Source organism: Telopea speciosissima, chromosome 7, assembly GCF_018873765.1.
Source record: "Telopea speciosissima isolate NSW1024214 ecotype Mountain lineage chromosome 7, Tspe_v1, whole genome shotgun sequence".
NCBI lineage: Eukaryota > Viridiplantae > Streptophyta > Magnoliopsida > Proteales > Proteaceae > Telopea > Telopea speciosissima.
In genome coordinates, this window is record NC_057922.1 from 722,844 (window position 1) to 725,892 (window position 3,049).

Here is a 3,049-nt window from a genome sequence, read left to right on the forward strand (position 1 = left end):
TAGGTAACTCCGCCAGTGTTAGGTGGGGTAAACTTGAATGAGTTCAGGGTAAGGGTAGTATGGTCTTTTTAAAGTAGCCTGAAGGAGAGAGAGAGAGAGAGAGAGAGAGAGCGAGAGAGACGGGGGAGTGAATGCATGGTTGTAACCTATACGATGTGTACACGTATCTAATAGGGACCCCGACTAATCCGGCTGGGATAGTGAAGCAAATCACGCCTTTTCCTTCCTTCCTTCCTTCCTTCCTTGGTCCTGACGTTCTTCTTTTTCTTCTTCTTCTTCGTCTTCTTCTTAATCAGTTCATCCATCGTTAAATTCACAGCAAGAGCAATTGAGAAAATGCTGCAAATCGTATCAAGATCCGTGGTCATGGACAGGAGATGGAAAAGCAGCGCTGAGGTAGCCCCTAATTGCCCTCGCTGCGCCTCTCCCAACACCAAATTCTGCTATTACAATAACTACAGCCTCTCCCAGCCTCGTTACTTCTGTAAGGGCTGTCGAAGGTACTGGACTAGAGGTGGCTCTCTTCGTAACGTTCCAGTCGGCGGTGGTTGCCGTAAGAACCGCCGCTCTAAATCCACCACCAGGACTCCACCGTCCACCGACCGTCTCTCCTTTAATTCATATCTCTCCGATGGAGGAACAGGAAACCCGACGGTGATCCTATCGTCAACCACCACCACCATTACTACTACTACTAATACTAGTAGTACAGGCACCGCCAATGACGCTTCGAATATCGATCTTGAGGTGGTGTTCGCCAAGTTCTTCAATCAGAGTCAGAATTCGTGTTTCGATCGTGGTCATAACCAGGTGGATTCCCCTTTCAGCTTAACAGATTCTTCTTCTTCCGACCTTCTTCAATTCCCAGAAGAACAAGTACAAACACAGCAGCAGCAGCAACAACAACAGGGCATTGTTGGTATGATAGGGTGTGATAATAATCTAGTAATAGACCAGGACTTCCAGTTTATTGGAGACTACGAATTCGGATTGGAGGAGCAAGCGAACAGGATTTCACACTATACTGAATATCCCGATCCCAATAGTTACGGGTCACAATCAATGTTGAAGGACGATTTGGCTTTATGGTCGGGAACTACTCTGGAGACGGTGTTGCCGAATTTTTCATGGCAGACATCGCAGATACAGGGGTTGGAGTCGGTGATCACGCCGTCGGCAGATCATCATCATCATCTTACGTTTCATCCCAATGTACTACTCAACGATGAAGATTGCGGCTCCTTCGATCTATCAGGCTATGGTATCTCCTCATCAACGTCTTTCTGAAGCGCCTTCCTTCAAAACATACCTTTTTTTTTCTTCTTTTTAAATTAAGCTCCCTTCTTCTTCTTCTTCTTCTTCTTCAGTTCTTACTTCTAATTACCAAGTACCAATAACTATTATTACCATACAAAACGGTGGGAGATCGATGAAGCTAGAAGACCTTCTTCATGTTACAATTTTACTTACCTTGGGAGAGAAACTTCTGTATTCAATTAACAAAATTAACAATAAAATCCATCCACCACATTCTTCTGCAACTATTTAATTATCGGCCACTGTGCTCTGTTCCGCTGAAGTGAATTGAGTATCGAGTAACTGAGCATAATTATTCAAAAAAATATTGAATTTTTAATTTGTGGTTCAAAGCTCGAAGCGGAAATTCTTTTCCAATTACTATTCTTAGTGGTATCATCGTAATTTTAACCTTAACAAATGGGAGGAACTTTGCAGGATCGTCTTCTTGATCAGGAGACTGGATCTCTGATCTGCTCTCTGTTTATCAAACAAACTATTGATTGTTTCAATGAAATGTGCATTCGTTAATTAAGCTTAAATCCACCGAATTTCTGCATTCTACAACCCAACACAGCAAATAAGAAAGGGATATGCCTTTCATTAGCATGGAAAAACTATCTGATGTGGTCGATACATATTAGTGACGGTATTCGATGAGACCGATAATGAGATGGATCTCATTACCAATATTTATGACCCTATTAGTATGCAAAAAAGGTATTTTTTAGTTTTATATGGATGAGCACTAATGATGATACATGAATCCAATCATAGGGTCACATGAATTTTAGATCCTTATTATTTTTCTAGTGTGTCAATATTCCCAACGCATATCAGATGATCGGGCGAGCAAGCACACATCCAAAGTCACTCCCAACCATCTGATGCTCTGTTTTCGGATCACATAACCAATAAATAGGAGATTCTCTGTTTTCTGCCATGGGAGGAGAAAATTTTTCTTTTTGTATGAAACTTTTAGTAAAAGAGACAGTTTTGCATTCCATCATAGAAAACAAAAACCCACGATCTGACAACCATTTTTACTCTCTCTATTTTACAAGTTGAAGATCGCAAAATCTCTCTCATTTGTAACACTCATCCTACCCCTGTGGGTGAAGGAAAACCTTCCCATTAGTAAATTTGATGTATCTATAGCAACTTTAACAACAAAATGTTGTAAAGCTTGGAGTAAGAACATGAGGTACATAGTAAGAGTGAGAAAAGTGGAATCATCTTAGGCATTTGGATCCACGGTGATCGTCTCCCGATGTCTCCCATCGTCATATATATATTTAATTAAATAAAAAAATAACACAAAGTTTTCATTCCACCATAATGAAAAGAGAACATGTTAAACCATGACATTTGATCCTTGAACTGGATTGAGGAAGGGTGTTTTCAACATCCAACAAGAAGGATCGGAATTTATGATGAAATTCACCTGCCCAAAAGTCCATTATAATAAGATCAAATCATGGTACATGAAGAGACCTGGATCACCAAAAAAAAATTCTTCAAAAAGTATTTTGAAAACACGTGTCAAACACACACAAATATTTTTAATAACAGGTGGCGACTTGCTCCATGTGAGAAGTAGTAAGAATCATGCCAAGCTTGAAGGTGGAGAGGGTTTCAGAATTGAGGAGAGTAGTAGGGTAGGCTGAGTTGGTTGATGTTGATGGTTCCCATGCGTTTGTTATATATTTATTTATTGTTCAGTTCAGTTGAGGTGAGGTGAGGTGTGGTGTGG

The 3,049-nt window shown here is 40.5% G+C and overlaps 1 protein-coding gene across 1 annotated transcript; it reads left to right on the forward strand.

The window, feature by feature from the left end:
* The first annotated feature begins 322 nt into the window (after nucleotides 1-322).
* Nucleotides 323-1,287, forward strand: LOC122667264 (dof zinc finger protein DOF1.2). The gene is made up of 2 exons (XM_043863516.1): nucleotides 323-611; nucleotides 648-1,287. Exons 1-2 carry the CDS (start codon nucleotides 337-339, stop codon nucleotides 1,285-1,287), a joined length of 915 nt encoding a protein of 304 aa, XP_043719451.1. The 5' UTR covers nucleotides 323-336.
* The last annotated feature ends 1,762 nt before the right edge of the window (nucleotides 1,288-3,049 follow it).